This window comes from Geotrypetes seraphini, chromosome 2, assembly GCF_902459505.1.
Source record: "Geotrypetes seraphini chromosome 2, aGeoSer1.1, whole genome shotgun sequence".
In the NCBI taxonomy this organism is placed as follows: Eukaryota; Metazoa; Chordata; class Amphibia; order Gymnophiona; family Dermophiidae; genus Geotrypetes; species Geotrypetes seraphini.
The window spans coordinates 378,564,583-378,583,447 of record NC_047085.1 but is presented as its reverse complement, the minus strand read 5'-3'; the positions used below and the strand labels follow the sequence as shown (position 1 = coordinate 378,583,447).

The 18,865-nt window shown below is 40.1% G+C and overlaps 1 protein-coding gene across 1 annotated transcript in view; it reads right to left on the bottom strand.

Annotated features, from left to right (window-relative positions):
• Nucleotides 1–18,865, bottom strand: part of LOC117353985 (dynein heavy chain 5, axonemal-like) — a 629,516-nt gene that overhangs the window by 170,914 nt on the left and 439,737 nt on the right. The window contains exons 61-62 of the mRNA XM_033930650.1: nucleotides 10,306–10,524; nucleotides 4,421–4,597 (exon numbers count right to left, since the gene is read on the bottom strand). Of these exons, the coding sequence (XP_033786541.1) occupies nucleotides 4,421–4,597; nucleotides 10,306–10,524 (396 nt within the window). The remainder of the gene's footprint in view (nucleotides 1–4,420; nucleotides 4,598–10,305; nucleotides 10,525–18,865) is intronic.

Here is an 18,865-nt window from a genome sequence, read left to right as displayed (position 1 = left end):
GTTCGGTAACACTATACAGTATATTTTTGGGCACAAACTCATACTCATTCGTGTTTATCTCCATTATCACTAAAGCACCATCTATGCACATTGCCTAATATGCTCTTTATTCATGGAATATTCATACACACATTCATATTTATAGGATCCCTGAGGAAGACCATTTTGATCGAAACACGGACTATATTGGATCCTCTTCATCAACCATAATTGTGGATGTACTTCAGTGTTTTTTATAATTGAGAATTTTTCGTTCTAATTAAAGCCTACATCAGCAACATTGGATTCCATGATCTTTTTTGTTTTGGACTTTTACCCTTCTGTGGCCTCAAAGGGTGAAAAATCTTTTGTTTGTTTCTTCCCCTCTCCCCTGATAGGACTATTTGCTATTCTCCAGCTCTGGAATACTGCAGAGGGCTAAGCCCGAAGCTCCCACCCCTCCATCCAGGGACATGCAGCATGTGGCACAAGAGCGCTTTTCAGTCGCCCATCCAGTGCAAATAAGGCATGATAAGCGGTATTAGGATCTGAGGACCCTATCTCTGTCAGTCTGAGGCAAAACAAGGTGTTTTGGAGAAGTTGGAGAATTTAGAAAAAACCCTGGAAATCTAGCTCATAAAAATGGCTTCTAAACATTTCAGGGCTGACCAAAAAATTCATTTAATAGGATTTTAAAGGAGGAAAACTAAGCACCTAACTGCAGATACAGTCAACATTTTTCAAGACCCCCCCAATATTCCCCATAGGCTGTCACAGCCTGTACTCACAGACCATATGCTGGGGAAATGGTGCTGCAGCCTTCTTCAGCTCCTTTAAAGTATAGCTGTATCTGGTGGGGTTCTCTGCCTCAAGCTGGTGGTCAGCTACCACGCTGAGCTCTTCGGGCTGTCAGTCAGACCTTATTTGAACTAATACTCTACTCCCAGGACCGTGGGGCACAATGCAGAAAAAAGGGTGGGGGCAAAATTGTAGCTGCACCCTGTGTGCCCTGAAAGACCACTATTAATGCCTAACAGCTCCTGTCCAAGTCAAGGAAGTGAGCAAGTGCTGAGGACTCGGAATCATAAGCTCCACAAATCTTCAGCAGGCTGGCTATACAGGTCCCCTAGGGATATACCTGCGAGCTGCAGACTGAAACGCCTGCTCCTCTCCAAGAAGGCAAGCAATCCCTTTAAGCCACACAAAAAATCTGTGAACAATCTGAAAAACTGAAAAAAAATACCGCAAAACAATAAAGAAATAAACAGAGCAGATCAGAGAGATACCTTCGTGCTCACCTGCAGAAGGAAGAACTGAAGGGAGCAACAGAGATGCTGGAGAAGGAGGAGGAGTTGAAAAGCTGAGATTGACATCTTCTGCAGTATGCTCGTGAACACAGATGGATAACCCTAAGGTTCAGCATACTATCCCTATTGCACAGGAATACAGGTTGGTTTGCCTGACCTTTTGTGGTGAGTAAATTAATAGAAATACTTCAAAGACAGAACACAGTGAGGTTTCTGTAATCAAACAGATTTCAGGACCCACGATAGCATGAGTTAACTAAAGGTAGGTCCTGTTAGGCAAACCTGATTAATTTCTTCGACTTGGTGACCAGATAGTTGGATCAATGAGTGCACTAGATGTAATGTACTTAGATGTTAGCAAAATCTTTCACACAAGTGACTTATAAATAAACTGAGTGTTCTTAGTATGAACCCTAAATTAACTGGCTGGGTTAGAAATTAGTTGAGTAGAAGGCTACAAAGAGTAGTGGTAAACAAGAGTTAATTTTGAAGAAAAGGACATTAACAATGGTGTGCCACAAAAATCAGTTTGGTCCAGTTTTTTTGAACATTTTGTAGAAGGGCTATCTAGAAAGGTTTGCCTCTTTGAGGATGATACCAAAATCTGCAATATGTGTAGATCCCTTGATGATGTGGATAATATAAGGAAGGACTGAGCAAAGCTTGAAGAATGATCTAGAATTTGACAATTAGGACTTAAAACTAAAAAAAACTGCAGGATTATGCATTTGGGCGGCAAAAACCCAAGGGAGTGGTAGCGTATAGTACTTACACATGAAAGAAGAATTGGACTAGGCAGAGATCGTATCTGGCTAACAGGTAGAAAAGTTGATGGCAAAAGCCAGTAGGATGTTTGGGTGCATAGGGAGAGGAGAGGCCAGCAGGAAAAAAAGAGCTGATAGTGCCTCTTTATATGAGTATAGTTATAGTGCCTCGTAAATCTCAGGTGAAACCCCATTAAAAGTATTGTGCATAATTCTGGAGACCATATCTTCAAAAGATATAAACAGGATAGAGTTGGTGCAGAAGGCAACTATTAAAATGGTCAATGGTCTTCATCATAAAGTGTACAAGGACAGACTTAAAGATCTCAATATGTATGCTTTGGAAGAAAGGCTGGAGAGGGGAGATATAATAGAGACATTTAAATCCTTCCATGGCATAAATACACAAAGGCAAATCTTTTTCAACTGAAATGAAACTCTGGAATGAGGAGGCATAGGATGAAGGTGAATGGAGAGAGACTATGGAGTAATTTAGGGGAATACTTCTTTATGGAAAGGTCATGAATGCATGGAACAGCCAACCCTTTGAAGTGGTGGAAATGAAGTCAGTATTTGAATTCAAGATAGCATGAGACAAGCACATAGGCCTGATATTTAGAAAAATTTAAGTGGGCCAGAGAGGTTCCAGCATGCTTAAATCTTCAATTGGTGTTTAAACGCCAATATTCAGCAGGACTAACCCAGGCAGTGCCACTAAATATCATCTCTGACCACCCAAAAAAAGTATGTCGGTCAGGGGTGGGCCTGGAGGCGGTGCCAAGGAAGAGCATCCTTGGGAAGGGTTGTTGTTTTTTTAAACTTTTACAGTGCAAAATGCTTATGTGGGCTGCAGCCTAATATTCAGCCAGGGCCTGCATAAGCTCTGGGCTTTATGTCCAAATATTCAATGCTGATGCCCTCAATCAGTACTGGGCAATAATTTAGCCGGTGATGGTATTTAGAAAGACACTGACCACCACTGGCTGAATATCGTAGGGATAGGATCTCTAAGGGAGAAGAAGAGACTGTATTATCTGGCAGACTAATAGGCCATATGGTTCTTTTCTGCTGTCAGTTTCTATCAGGCTCATTTTCAAAAAAGATAGAATTCAAAAGACAGCAAAAATCAGCACTTGGGATGTCTTATTAGTCAAAACGTCCAAGTGGGCATTCTTGAAACAGACTTTCTAGATGTCTTTCTGGGTGTTTTGTCTCCAGTGAATCCAAATCTTAAGGAGGCATGTTAGAGGCATGTTTTGGGCAGGCTTAAGGCAGGCTTAGGACTTAGACGCTTGTCAGGCATAATCAAACCTTTAACAAAAGTTCTTTGGGTTTTTTTGTTTTTATTAAGTTTGGAGCTAGACCTGTTTTAAAAGCATCTAAATGCTAAAAAGGTGCCCACACTGACCAGATGGATTAAGGCATGACACCCCTTACTTCCCCTGTGGTCACCGAACCCCCTTCCACCAACCAAAGATGTTTATACAAACAGTACATTCTAGCCTGTATTATGAGGTAGTGCTGAAAAGTTCTCAGCCCAAGCAGCTTCAGAAGTTAACACAGACATTTGAGCCTAGAGAGCAGAGGTTACTGCAGTGAATTTCACATTAAAAGTTCCAGGTACAAATGTTACCATATCTTGCTTATATTGAATGGTGAGCCCTCAAAAACCTACTGTACCTACATTAAGATGACACCTGCAGGCCTATGGGCTATTGTTGTGGTGTACAGGTGGGTACAGTAAGTTTTGGGTGGGTTTTGGAGGACTTACCATACAATATAAGCAAGATATAGTGACATCTGTACCTGGGACATTTAATGTGAAATTCACTACAGTACTTCTTAGAAGAGCCCCTCTGCTATGCTCAGCTGTCTGAACAGTTTGCTAAGAATTTATCATTGTCACCATAATATTCTTTACTTTCATGACATGACAATCTGATTGTGGTTTTGATATTTCCTAATAGTTCTGTTTACTGTTCTTTGTATATTTGAAATACTTAAAAGATTGAACTAAAAAAAAATGCCTAGAAGAAAACTTGCTTTTATGTGTTTTTCATGTGGATGTATTTATATTCAAGAATGGCCAAAAAAGATAGACACACTAAGGACCAAAACATCTACATAGGTCATTTAAAAAAAACAAAACAGAAAGACGTCTTGCTGTTTTGAGAATGGACATTTTTTCTACATCTTTCCCAAAACGTCCAAACTCAGACTTAGATGTCCTATTAAAAATGCCCCTCCATGTATCTATCATATAGCTGCTTTCAGTGTAGGAGTAACTTGGCCAGTGGGATTGCGTTACTTGAAAGCAATTTTCCCCTGCAATGCTTCTTACTGGTTCTCACAGATTGCAGGCACACTTACATCACTGTATGGAATCTTATTGCTGTTCATCTCTTTTTTCCATAGCCGGAGCAGCAAATTCCTGTACTCCTGGTTAAAAGGGCCAGAGTAGGAAAGGAATCCAGTTGCCATAAGAACATCTCCAACTAATCGAATAATTTGATTCTGGAAATCTTTGCTGCTTTCTGTCCAGCGAATCTAGAGAAAGAAAAGATAGACTACTGTAGAACGGAGATAAACAGTGTTTAGATGTCAATCCAACAAACTGCAGTTGAAGTTAAAAACTGTGAAGAAAAAAATTCAACTACAATCAGGTAGACTGGATCAAGTAGAGAAAGTAGTCTCTGAATTAAAAGTTGCATCTAATATTCAAATGAAAGACAAGAATCTACTAATCAGGAAAACTGAAAATTTAGAAAATGTTAATAGAAATCTGAATCTGAGACTTCTTAATTTTCCTGTATCTAGAATACTATCTCCTAGAGAACTTTTTCATTCTTTTCTAACTTCAGTTTTAAAATTCTCAGAGACTAATATGCCTCCATTGCAAAAATTGTACTATCTTAACAAATTGGAAGAGGAAAAAGATAAGTTAACTATGCATCCTGGAGAATTGGATCTTACCGGGATGCTGGAATCTTCACAGATTGAAATTTCAGCGAGAGCCACTTTGCTTGTGACTTTTGTTTTCTTGCAAGACAAAGAAGCTGTTCTTCATCTTTTCTACAGAACTGAAAATGTTGAATTTTACAGTCACAAAATTGCAATTTTTCCTGATGTTTCAAAGTGGACGCAGATTAGACGCAAGAAATTTCTGACATTTCGTCAGTCAGCTTTGGGTTTGGGAGCAACCTATCAGCTCAGATTTCCTTGTAAATGTTGTATTACCTATCAGGCGAACAAATATATCTTTTATGAACCAGAACAACTGCAATTCTTTCTGGAAGGAAAGGCTGCCATTAAGGCTCCAGACCCCTCTGTAATTTCAATTACTTAGGCTTAAATATAATTAACCAAAAGAACCCTGTATTTTTGAAGGACATGTGTTAATATGACCGTGAATGATTTCCTAAATTCAACTCCCCTTGACTGTGTATGGCTTCATCCTCTTTAAATGTGGACTATGATCATTATATCAGGAATAGGAGTGCTTTTTACTCCTTAATTTGTGTTTTGATAATAATTACTCTAAGTATATTTAATTTCTTTTATCAAAGTGTTTTTGTTCTTTGATGTGAAAATGAATAATAAAAAAAAGAACCCCCCCCCCAGTGTTTAGATGTAAAGCTGCTTTCCAAAATTACTTTCTCAAATTTTATAAACATTTTTAAAAAATAGAACATTCTATCATTGCAAAAATTATTGCCTTACTTTTTGGAAACAGAAAACACTTCTAGGTCAATTTTCAGCTGAAAGGGGACAAATTTTGGTACTTAGGTTATCTAAATGTAAGAACTCGATTGTTTTTGAATACCAACCTCTTGATTTGGCAGTGACTTCAGTTCTTTTTGGGTGCACTGAAAACTAACAATGTTTATTGCATCTGTATTTACCAAAGAGGATATACACAGCATACTGGAACCCATCAGGCTATATGCTGGAAACGAAGAAGGGACACTGACAGGGTTGACGGTCAGTCTAGAAGAGGTATGCAGGCAGATCGATAGGCTTAAGAGCGATAAATCCCCAGGACCGGATGGCATCCTTCCGAGGGTCATCAACGAACGGAAAGGGACTATAGCTAAACTTCTTCAACTAATAGCCAATATCGGGCCAGAGCCCGCATAGGTATCTTTCCTTTGTTAAAAAAACACCCAAAAAAAACATGCTTCCCTCCCCCCCCCCCACGAATATCTCCTCTCTCCTCTCCTCACCCCGGCCTGGCTATTCCCTCCCAATTTGTAGGTAGGCCATTGGGCCTAACCATATAGATGGTGGTCCAGCGGAGGTCTTTGGGGACAGGAGCACAGCTCCCTTGCAGTGCCTTGTCAAAATAGCTGCCACAACTTCTCACGGTACTAAACAAAGTAATGTGAGCTGCCGGGGGAGGTCATGGCAGTCATTTTGACAAAACGTTGCAAGGGGGCAGGAGCGAGGGTCCTGCATTCCTGTCCCTGAAGACCCCTGCTGGACCCCCTTGGGAGCCTACCTACAAATTGGGAGGAAGTAGCCAGGTGAGGGGGCTTTAACTCCAGCAGGGGGGCAGGGAAGAGGGCGAGAGGAGACATTCATGGTAGGGTGGGAGCATGGTTGTTTTTTTTCCACAAAAGAAAAATATTTATGTGGACCCTAGCCTATTATTCAGCTGGGGCCTGCATAAAATGAGTGGCCAAATTTATAACAGCTTTTGAACTGTTCTAAATTCACCTGCTCATCTTATGCAGGTTCCAGCTGAATATCACTGGAGCCCGCATAAGCCCCAGCTCCTCTCTAGCAGTGCCTCTGATCTGCCCTCTTTTTTGGGGGGGGATGGTCAGAGATGATATTCAGTGGCACTGCCTGGCTTAGTGCCGCTGAAAATCAGCATTCAAACGCCAATGGGCGATGTAAGCGTAAATCACTCTGAATATCGGGCAGGGACTGTTTCTGTGAAAAGTTTGCATGCTAACTACTGTACACTACAACATTCCATTAAATAAGGATCCTTATTTTCATTTCTCACTACAAAACCTTTTAGGGTTTTGCTAACCTTCAGTGGGAATCAAAGTTCAATCAGCACATATGAAAGATAATTGATTAAAGACTGACCAGCAAAGCTGAACAAAATTGAAAACTTAGCTTACTGATAATGCCAGTATAAATTCCAAGTTTTATGTACACCCCAGCCATTAGTGGCCAAGCCTGCATCTCATCTAATATATAGCAACTCTTTCATTTTTTTCAATTTGGTCTTTCCCATGAATTGAAAACAAACAAGTGAGCTTGGTTTTGGCCATTATGAACTCTGATATTTACCTGAGAAGACATTGAAAATGATTTTTATTGATTTTCACCCAAATCATAAGGTTTCATATAAACATCAATAATTCACAGAATATAAAAATTGAATATGAAAGTTCCCAGTAACTCTTCATCATAGGCAACCAGAGAATGAAATCATTCCTGAAGCAGCAATGCAGCTTTGACAGCAAGAAGGTGGTAGCAATTGGGCCAAGAAAATTATAATGTGGGAATTGTTATAATAAAAGCTGCCTGTTTCTTGGTTATGCCTCCTGGCGCTTTAACCAAGTTAACTGCATTAATTCTTTCTTTTTGTAGCAATGAATTTTATTTCCTTTGGGCCCAAAACTTACAAGGTTGACACCACTGACAACTCAATATGCCTTATTTTTCAAATCTGCCTGTTTATGCACATACGAGGGGCCGCTGGAAAGTTTTCAGCCCGACCAACAAAGTTGGAGCAATCTCCATCGAAGGCTATACTGTACACTTACCCCTTCTTCTATTAAACTGTGCTAGCAGTTTTTAGCGCATTGAGCCGCACTAGAAACTACTAGCGCAATTTCATAGAAGAGGGGGTTAGTCCAGCAATTTTCCACTTTTTTGTTCCATATTTTTCCAACAGAAGAAAAAAAGTGGAAAATTACTGGACTAAATATATAACCCTCAATGGAGACTACCCCAACTTTTATAGTTGGGCTGAGAACTTTATAGCAGTCCATCGTACAAGTATGTTTTAACCAGCAGGCAGGGTTACAGGTAGGCCTGGGGCTGCCATAAGGCTGAGATTTAGCATAAATTAAGCCAGCAAAGAAGTAGACCTAACTCAAGCGGTGATGGGATAATCGTGCGCCAGACGCCAGAGTGCCGACAATCCAGTGCCGACAATTCGGCGGAAGACAGAAATGCGCTCTTTAAAAAATAATTTTTAAAGAGCGCTGGATTGTCAGCGCGCTGACGTCTTGCGCTCCACTGTCTATGAACCAACTCAAGCACCAAAGCAGTGAAGCAACTACCACTAAAACATATAACTGGCCCCGCTATGCTACATAAACAAATAAAGTAATCCATCACTGCCAGTGCATTACTGTATCCAGTGGCCTCAGATGATCAGGATTTTGTTGTTTTTTTACAAATATCTTTTAGCAAATGAAAATACAATAGTATGTATTTGTTTTGTTTGTTTTATAGTGTGTATGTGTATGGGTACAATCCTGCCCTCAGTGATGTACACTAGTTGTAAGCGGTCTAAGACAACCAACCACAAAGAAAGTATAACTTAACTAATGTGCAAAAAAGTGACTCAATGTGATACCAATTTTTATTTTATTTTATAACTCATTCCCAATAAAAGCCTTTTTACTGTTAGATTCAACATTTCAATGTAATTAACAAGATCCAAAATGAGCACTTATCATTAATGGTATTTCATCTAACAGTGAAATCGTTTTTTATCGAGAAACTTTTTTTATACAAAATAATGGGGAGTTTTTGACCAATGAAAGGTAATAGAGTCAAATTGCAGAACAACATATTGAGAAACCTGTTAAGTGTTGAACTTGACTTCTGAGGTATTTTTCTCTCCACACATTAGTCAGATTACAGTACTCCCCCGAAATTCAGGGGGGTTACGTTCTTGAAATGACCACGAATTTGGAAAAACTGCGAATATCGGACACAGTTTAAAGCATGAGCAGCCAGTTGTCCCACAGGAAACGCTTGCAGTCGCATCTCCTTGGCCTGGACAGTGACCTAAACCTCGTGCTCTCGGCACGTCCCTCCTCCTCCTTTCTGGCTCCGGCCCACCCTCTTACCTCGTACGGGGCTCAGCTGTCATTCGCGGTTCTCCTTCCGTCAGGATTGGTTGGGGAGATGTGAGCTTTCCAGCTATGGGCTGCTCTGTGGGGAAAAACCGCGAATGACTGAGCCCGCAAATTCTGAACGGCGAATTCGCGGGGGTGTACTCTATACCTTCTTTGTGGTTGTTGTATAAGAAGGTTTTGGTTCTTTTTGCAATCTAGCTGTAAGTGGGACCATTTCTCATTGGAGTTGAGGAGTAGACTAAGGGCTCCTTTTACTAAGCTGCGATAGCGTTTTTACCGCACGCAGAATTTTAGCGTGCGCTAAACTCGCACAATGCTGGCATTAGCGTCTAGCATGCACGGCAATTCTGCATGCGCTTAGCATGCGCTAAAACCGCTATCGCAGCTTAGTAAAAGGAGCCCTAAATGGTTAGTGCAGCATCAACATTAGAGCTCCTTGTGACTCTGGGCAAGTCACTTAACCCTACATTGGCCTTGGTACAAAATAAGTACCTCTATATAATGTGTACTGTAAACCACTTTGGTTGTAACCACAGAAAAGTGGTATATCAAAATCTTTTTTCTATGTATAAGCTACATTTAAGTACAGTAGGCATTTTCCTGTTTTTGTTTTGTGATTTATACTTTGCAGTGAATTTGTCTAAAAATCTTATTTTTAAATAACAGTATTTATGCTTTATGTGCGTTAGTATTAATTGTATTCACCCGGTGATCAGATCAAGATTAGCATAACATTGCTCTGGCTTATTTGCATACACAATGGTAGGGGTGGCTAAGCACTAGAGTTTCAGAAACTTAAATAATACTGCTCACGAATGAAAAACAAATTATAACAAAGAAAGTTAATAATTTTGCTAGGTAAACTTTCTTGATACTGCTACTTTAAAAAAGAATGACTCCCCAGTCATTAGTTGTGGCATGGAAGCTTTCAGTAAACAATAAACTACTAAGGAGTAAGCATTCAAGCTGTTTTGAAGTTAGAGCAGATACTGTATATGCACACATGTTACAAAGAATCATAAACTCTCTGGAATTTTAGTTTTGCACGTTTGCATACATTAAAACTGGAAATTAGGGAAGCACTTCTTTAAGAGCAGAGCTCAGCTCACAGGCATCTCCCGGATGAACGAATTTCCATATTACCTTTTCTCCACCTAATCCTTCAATCAGGGCTGTCGCATTGATCATTTTCCGCCGGCAGGCCTCAGCATCGTCTAGCAGAGCTTGTTTTTCTCTCATGGCTGTATCGTACATGGCTTGTACATCATCTAGTTCCTTCTGCTTTGCATCCAGCTGGCTCTGTGCCTTGTTCAATTCATCTTGAGCAACTGCAAGCTTGGCCCCTTGCAATGCCAAATTTGCCTGAAATATATTTCCAAAAAGTGCAATTACTTACATAAAATGATTATTCTCCAAAGGTAGAATGCATCGATTCACACTTCTGAGTCATGTAATCTGGTCTACTGAGATGGAATTTTGAAACCAGTTGCCAGGCAATCACCAGCTGCCTGCAACTCACTATGACTGAAGCCCGAAGTAGACAGAACGGACTATGCAACTCCTCCAAGGGAAGAGGGTGGTTTACACAGATCCAAAGTACAGTATTGCCTTAGGAGAACAATTACAGGTAAGTAATTACCGTACTCTGGTTATCAGAAGTATTTCACAAGAATCCACACTTTTAGGAGTTAGCAACATAGGGAGACTGACACTGAAAATGTTCCAAGAAGAATATACAAAATCTAGAAAAAGCGAATGAGGAAATTCTGGAAAGGCATCCAGCTTTTAAAGACAAGCAGTGAAAAGAGGAAATTTTGAAAAAAGATGTTTAAACAAATGGTTCTAGAAGAAGGCTACATGGGGAATATTTTCGATATTATGTTTATGTCCAAAACCGCAAAACATCTTTTTCAAAAACGACCTTTCTAGACATGTTCACCCTTAGTGTGTCTATCTTTTATGAACATTTTCAAAAAAGAAAATGTCCAAATGAAAAACACACAAAATAAGTCATTGGGATATAGGCGGAGCCAGCATTTTTAGTAGACTGGCCACACAGACATCTCAGCAAAGCAGTTTGGCATCTTAGGGGGCAATGCAGTGAACTTCACATCAAAGGTTCCAGGTACATATCTCACTATAACTCCCTCCAAAACCTAAGCAAAACCTACTGAACCCAATTGTATACCACAATAATAGCCCTTATGCCTGCAGGTGTCACCTATATGATAGTACAGTAGGTTTTGAGTAGGTTTTGATGGACTCACACTCTCCACCCCAAGTGTAATAGTTAGAGTGAGATATGGGCCTGGGACCTCATCTCTGGAGTCCATTGCACTGCCCACCAGGCTACTCCAGAGACCTGCTTGCTGCTCTCATAGGACATAACATCTGCAGTGGTCATACAAGGCAGGTATGCATTGTTTCATTCACATCTTTGGGGATGAGCATGGGGAAGGGGGGATCATGCTTCCATCCCTCCAGTGGTCATATGGTCAGTTTGGGCACCTTATTGGTACTTATTCATTTTTAAAACAGGTCTAGCCCCAAATGTCCAAAGTTTGCCTTGTTTGATTATGGCAGAAAAATATCCAAGTCATAAGCCTGCCCTTGTCCCATCCAAAACAAGCCTCTGATATGCTCCCATGAGACTTAGATGAGCAGCATAGAAATCCATCTAGAAAATAGGTTTTGAAAATAGTGATTTAGACGGTTTGGTGAGAAAAACATCCATCTGCACTGCCACTTTTTGAATGTTTTTCTCTTTTGAAAATGAACCCCTTGTTGAAGACAGAGGTTATGACACAGTACCCTTATTGGGTTCCCGAGAAGGGGATAAATATGTAAAGATGGTTATTAATTCTGCATGTATTATACAATTTATGACTGTAACTCATTCTCACCCTTTAGCAGAATAATTAGAAGCTACAAGTATTCCTTGACTAAACCAGCAATTTTCTGGCTGGATATCAATAAAGAATTTCTAGCATTTTCTCTTATCTGGTAAGTATATCCACTATACTAGAGATTCCTCCAAAGGCACCCTTTGTTCCACTGTCATTAATGATTGAGTCTTTTTCAGAGAGAACCACAGATAGAGGCCCAACTGATAAGAGTGTCAGAGGACACCAGTACATATTACTGCTTATTTATGTATTTGGACTTTCCTCATGTTACTTTAATTGATAGCTAAAGATAAGCTACATTTAAGTACAGTAGGCATTTCCTTGTATTCAGAGGGCTTAAACATTTGTACATGAGGCAACAAAGCATGAAGTAGCCTGCTAAAAATCATAAGAAGACTCCAATAATTAGCTAACAGCTCCATTAGGCTTCCATTCCAACTAGATTCATGTAGAAACATAGAAACATGATGGAAGATAAGGGCTAAATGAACCATCTAGTCTACCCATCCACAGCATCCACTATCTCCTCCTCTAAGAGATCCTATATCCCTGCCCCATGCATTCTTGAATTCAGACACAGTCTTTGTCTCCACCACCTCCACCTAAAGGCCATTCCAAGCACTCACTACCTTTTCCATAAAAAAGTATTTTCTAAGGTTATATCTAAATCTATCTCCTTTCACCTTCACCCCTCATTCCAGAGTTTCTTTTTTATTTATTTAAAACATTTTTAATCCGCTTTTATCCAAGGGGGCTCACAGTATTACATATATATATTTCAGGACTTGCACATTGAAATTGAAAGAGACTTGCCTCATGTGCATTTATGCCATGTAGGTATTTAAACGTTTCTATCATATTTTCCCTCTCATGCCTTTCTTCCAAAGTATACATATTGAGATCTTTAAGTCTGTCCCCATTTGCCTTATGACAATGACCACTGACCACTTTAGTAGCCTTCCTCTGGGCCAACTCCATCCTGTTTATATCTTTTTGGAGGTGTGGTCCAAAAGAATTGTACACAATATTCTAAATGAGGTCTCACCAGAGATTTATACAGAGGTATCAATACCTCCTTTTTCCTACTGGTCATCTCTCTTTCTATACACTCAGGCAACCTTCTAGCTTTCACCGTCAATTTTTCAACCTGTTTGTCCACCTTTAGATCATCACATACTATCATACCCAAGTCCCATTCCTCTTTCATTCACAAACGTTCTTCACCCCTAAACTGTACCATTCCCTCAGGTTTTTGCAGCACAAATGCATTACCTTTCATTTCTTAGCATTAAATCTTAGCTGCCAAATTTCAGACCATTCTTCAAGCTTCACTAAGTCCTTCCTCATGTTATTCGCACCATCAGGGCTCTCTACTCTATTGCAGATTTTGGTATCATTGACAAAGAGCCAAATCTTACCTGATAACCCTTCAGCAATATCGCTTACAAAAATGTTAAAAAGAACAGGCCCCAAGAACAAACCTTGAGGCACACCACTGATAATATCCCTTTCCTCAGAAAGATCTCCCTTGACACGAGTCATGTTTCAATATCACTCTTTATCAAGAGGAAGAACTACGCAGGTAGGAAAAATCAACAGGCTTAACCAGGAGCAACGGTCAAAACCGCCGTAGATCTTTGAGATTTTGTGATGAGATCATGTGATGTGTCGGCAGTTTTGACCATTGCTCCTGGTTAAGCCTGTTGCTTTTTCCTACCTGCGTAGGTCTTCCTCTTGATAAAGAGTGATATTGAAACATGACTTGTGTTGAGGGAGTCGAATTTGCTTTTGGAATGAATTCATATCTATGCTTCACATCTCACATTGGATGGATTTATTATTGAACTTGAATGTGTGACTATTACACCTGCACTTTTCCTGGATATTTGCACTCATTGGGACCTGGGTGCACATAAACTTCTGAATTTAAGTACTCTTCAGATGGTTAAGGACGGACAGACATTCTACTTGTCAATATGTTTTTTGGACAATAGCAGCACAGCCTGAATTTCATCTTGACTGCTTTTTAAGCTAAATGGTTATTTATTTGTTTATTAGTTATTTATGATTGTTTGAACATAGAGCTGTTTAGGCTATTGAATATTATGAAACTTGATGAAGTGTTTCTGTTCCTTCCTCTGAATTGACTTTTTTCTTTTCATTATTTTTACCTCTATATGATGACATTAAATTAAAATTAATTTATTTATTAAATATTTGTTTGCATTAAATGATATGAGTACATTTGATTAGTGGATTCTCTTTTGATGAATTATACTTCTCTTGCTGTGAATCCGTATGATATATAGTTTTTTTTCTCTCAGGTTTTTTCTTTGTTAAAATCTAAATACACCACATCTAGCGCACTCCCTCTATCCAATTTGCTGGTCACCCAGTCAAAGAAATTGGTCTGATTTATCTGACAAGACCTGCCTCTAGTGCAGGGGTAGGGAACTCCGGTCCTCGAGAGCCGTATTCCAGTCCGATTTCCCCAATGAATATGCATGAGATCTATTTGCATGCACTGCTTTCAATGCATATTCATTGGGGAAATCCTGAAAACCCGACTGGAATACAGCTCTCAAGGACCAGAGTTCCCTACCCCTGTTCTAGTGAATGCATGTTGTCTTGGGTCCCTGAATCCACTGGTCTCCAGAAACTGAACATAAGAATAGCCTTACTGGGTCAGACCAATGGTCCATCAAGCCCAGTAGCCTGTTCTCATGGTGGCCAAACCAGGTCCCTAGTATCTGGCCAAAACCCAAGGTGTAGCAACATTCCATGCTATCGATCCAGGGCAAGCAGTGGCTTCCCCCTTGTCTTTCTCAATAACATCCATGCACCTGGACGGTCCTCTAAAAAGAGGACATGCCTGGGTTTTCCCAGACCTATGGCAACCCTAGTTAATTTATACTGAAGCCAGCTAGTGACTCGTTATCTCTCATTGTTTTCCTACTTCCTTGTTGTTGCCACCTTTAACCCTTTCAGGACCATAAGGATAATAGGCCAATTTTTGTGGTTTTGACGACATTTTTATGGTAAAAAGGGCTTGCAGATGCCAAAAAATTGATTTTTTTTGTGAAATATCATTATTTTTATTTTAAAAAATCACACTTCTGGCTTATGGACAGTGTGGCAAGTGAATCTTCTCGTCAATCTAGCAACGACACTAATGAATGAATGTCGGAACCAGTTTGTTTACATAAAGGCAGTATCATATGGAATCCGTACATATCAAATTTAGAACTGTAGACTATCCCAATCAAAATTTATAGGATTTTAAAGTTATGGGACAAATATGTCCCTTGGTCCTGAAAGGGTTAAACCCTTTAGTTGTAATGCAGTACATTTTCTATGCTCCATCTGAATTTAGTGTGTTTTTGTTTCTAACTCTGAACATGGCACCAGAAAGTTCTGAATTTGCGCTGTTTTCCTGCCTGTGACAGAAAGAGCTTCCAAGATGTGGTAGGTTTCAGTCCCGTGAGTGCACAGGATGACATGAAGTGATATTGATCCGCCTAAAATTGGGCACGCTCTCCCTCGATTCGGAAGCACAAAACATCACAGCATCATGGCAGATGCTAACAGCATTCCCACCTCAGAAGACATGACAAGTAGTGATGATTTAAACAGCAATTAGGAAAATTTCAGAACAGAGTTTGAAGACTTCCTCTCTAGCTTCCATGAGAAGTCAGCCAAATAAAAGCAGTAACTCTGAGAAGGATGATGGGTACTGAGTGCTGCAATGTTTGTAAGCATAATAATGCCTCACAGAAGAGCCACAGAGGTTATTCTGGATGCCTTAGAAGCCTATTTAAAATCCACCAAGAATCTAATACAGTATATGAAAGTTACAGGTTTGGCAGCTTCTAACTAGAGGAAGGTGAATCCACTGACAACTCTGTCACACATTTAAGAGGCAAAGCAGTGACATGTGAGTACAGCCCATTGAAAGATGAATTTATTCAAGATAAAATAGTTCTTGACATTGCCAATGAGTGCACGTGTTGCGGTTTCTTAAGAGAATGTGGCTTGTCTCTGCATACAGCCATTAAAATATAATGGAGAAAGCAGGGACTTGTAGCTGAGAACAATGGAACATGAGTGACAGGTTGACAGTGTTAATTCAACAAACAAGCATCTGCAAGAAGTGGATGGCCCACAGCAACAAGCAACAGCTAAATAGCCAACCTGCAAGCAAATCATGTAAGTGCTGTGACAATGCACATGTGCTAATAAAATAACTCCGTCCAGCATACAGAAAAACGTATCGGTTCTCTGGTGGCCCAAATAATTTTTATAACGGTGTACCTATCAAGCAGAAATTGGAGAAATTGAAAGGGGACAGGTTTAGAACCAATGCTAGGAAGTTCTTTTTTACCCAAAGGGTGGTGGACGCATGGAATGCTCTTCGGAGGTTGTAATAGGCGAGAGCACAGTAAAGGGGTTTAAGGAAGGTTTGGATAGGTACCTAAAGGATAAAGGGATTGAGGGGTACAGATAGCAGCAGAGGTAGGTTATAGAAGTAGAGGTAGATTATAAAGGTCAAGAATTCACTTCACAGGTCAAGGACCTGGTGGGCCGCCGCGGGAGCGGGCCGCTGGGCTAGATTGACCTCTGGTCTGACCCAGTGGAGGCAACTTCTTATGTTCTTAAGACATAGCAAATGAGTGGCATTAGTTGTTCAAAGTTGTTAAGTTGCAAGAGGACCTTGTGAGGCTGGTAGACTAGGCGCCAAAATGGCAGATGAGGTTTAATATGAGCAAATGCAAAGTGATTCATGTAGGAAAGAGGAACCCGAACTATAATTATGTGAAGCAGGGTTCCACGTTAAGAGTCACTGCCCTGGAAAGGATCTAGATGTCATCATTGGGGATACATTGAAACCCTTAGCTCAGTGTGTGACAGTGGCAGCTAAGAAAGCAAACAGAATGTTAGGGATTATCAGGAAAGGAATGGAAAACAAAGATGAAAATGTTATAATGCTTTTGCTCTATGGTACAGCCACACCATGAATACTTGTGCAATTCTGGTCACCATATCTCAATAGAAGTATAGCAGAATTACAGTAGAAAAGATACAGAGAAAAGCGACAAAAAGGATCAAAGAGAATGGACAACTTCCTTATGAAGAAAGGCTACAGTGGCTAAGGCTCTTCAGCTTGGAGAACAGATAGCTCAAGGGAGCTATGGTAGAGTTCTATAAAATACTGGACAGGGTAGATGTAAATTGCTTGTTTACTCTTTCCAAAAATACTAGCACTAGGGAGCATGCGATGAAGCTACCAAGTAGTAGATTTAAAACAAACTGGAGAAAATAAATATTTCTTCATTCAAAGTGTAATTAAACTCTGGAATTTGTTGCTTGAGAATATGGTGAAAGTACTTAGCTTAGCAGGGTTTAAAAAAATGTTTGGCTAATTTTCTGAAACAAAAATCCATAAGCCATTATTGAATGGTTTGGGGAAATCCACTGCTTATCCTAATGAACCTCAATTTATTGATAAATTACTCATCCCTTATAGCATTTTGTGTTCTCTCCGGTCTACTAATCAAAAGCTCATAGTAGTCCCGTCTTTGAAAGTTATTGGGACACAACGACACGATATGTTTTCAATGATGGCACCACAGCTTTGGAACGCCATGCCACAACGTTTAAGAGAGGAAAATTATTTGAGTCATTTTAAAAGTAATTTAAAAAGTTTTCTTTTTTAAGATGCTTTTAACCTTTAAATTATGTTTAATCTTTATATTTGTTTCTTTCTTTGATTGCACTTTTCCCTTCCTATTGTTTTTTCCATATATGGTTCTCCGCTGTACTTTAAAAATACTGAATTGTAGTTCTGTTCCCTTTTACCTTTTGTATTAGTTGGTGTGTAAGTCTATTTGTCTAACCCATTATTTTAAATTGTATGTCTAAATATATGTTTATATTTTATTGATTTTATACCTCGCTTAGTAAAACTAAATAAGCGATTTATCAAACTCAAATGAAACTTGAAACTCAGGGCCCATTTTATAAAGAACATTGAGGTAGCTGGTTTTAGAAAAGGTTTGGACAAGTTCCTGAAGGAAAAGTTCATAGTCTGTTATTAAGACACTAGTCTTTAAGCCCGTTAGATTAACAGGTGCTAGAACATATGTGTGTGTGTCTGTCTTTTTTTCTCTCTCTCTCCTTAGCCGCTTTCTTTCTTTCTGCCTTTCTTTTTCCTTGGCTGTCCATCACCACCCCTTGCCTGCTCCCCCTGTCCATTTTTCCTTCCTTTTACCTCCACTGTGTCCACCACCACCCCTTCACTGCTCTCCTTATGCAGCAGCAGCCCTTCTCCCTTTGTTTTACCTCCCCCCTGTCCAGCAGCACCTCTTTCCTTCTCCCCCTGTCCAACATTAGTCCTCCGTTCTTTTTTCTTCACCTCCCCTGTCCATCAGCATCTCTTTCCTTCTCCCCCTGTCCAGCAGTAGGCATCCCTTCCTTTTTTATCCTCCCTCCTCCTTCTTATCCCTATGATATTCTTACCTTGCTCTGCCCCTGATCAGAGGTTCCCGATAGCTGCCCAGTTGCACCCATTGGAAAAGTTCCCACTGCCGCATCCCGCACCCCTCCTGACGCGGCTCCCGCTGTCCTTTCTGTCTGTCTCTGTCCCTGGCCCCCTTTGCCTGTCTGTCTTTCTGTGTATCTCCCTGACCCTGTGTCTTTCTTCTTTCCTTTCTGTCTCCCTTCCTCCCTCTGTCTGTCTGTCCAAAGCAGCATTCCATCCCCCTCCATTTCCCTCCCCCCACACCAGTTCCCTGAGCACC